Raw genomic sequence first — 276 nt, 5'->3', positions numbered from 1 at the left:
CCTCTGGCGTTGATGGCGGCTCGCGTGGTGTTCCGGTCTCCTTGGCACAGCTGACATTGGACCCGGGAAGCCGGCGCCAGATGTGGTTCCGGATTGGTGATTGGGACTCTATAGCGGTCCGAGGGGGCGCAGTGTCTCCGGTCCGGGAGCCTGTCCCCCCTCAGACATTTCTGCAGAACTACAACCCCCAGCGGAGTCTTGGTGATGAGCCAGAGTAGTGATCCGAGCCCCCGGCTCCTGGACTCCCCTCTACTCCTGCAACGCTCCGAGCTGCTC

General features: G+C 63.4%; 1 protein-coding gene across 1 annotated transcript in view; it reads left to right on the top strand.

Annotated features, from left to right (window-relative positions):
* Positions 1–56: 56 nt before the first annotated feature.
* Positions 57–276, top strand: part of CCDC102B (coiled-coil domain containing 102B) — a gene marked incomplete at its 3' end in the record, with an annotated part of 5,302 nt that continues 5,082 nt past the window's right edge. Inside the window, exon 1 of the mRNA XM_018575657.1 lies at positions 57–272. Coding sequence (XP_018431159.1) covers positions 205–272 — 68 coding nt within the window. The remainder of the gene's footprint in view (positions 273–276) is intronic.

The sequence above is a fragment of the Nanorana parkeri genome, unplaced genomic scaffold (assembly GCF_000935625.1).
Source record: "Nanorana parkeri isolate BGI_ZX_2015 unplaced genomic scaffold, ASM93562v1 scaffold4351, whole genome shotgun sequence".
Lineage (NCBI taxonomy): Eukaryota > Metazoa > Chordata > Amphibia > Anura > Dicroglossidae > Nanorana > Nanorana parkeri.
This window is presented reverse-complemented; position numbering and strand designations above follow the sequence as displayed.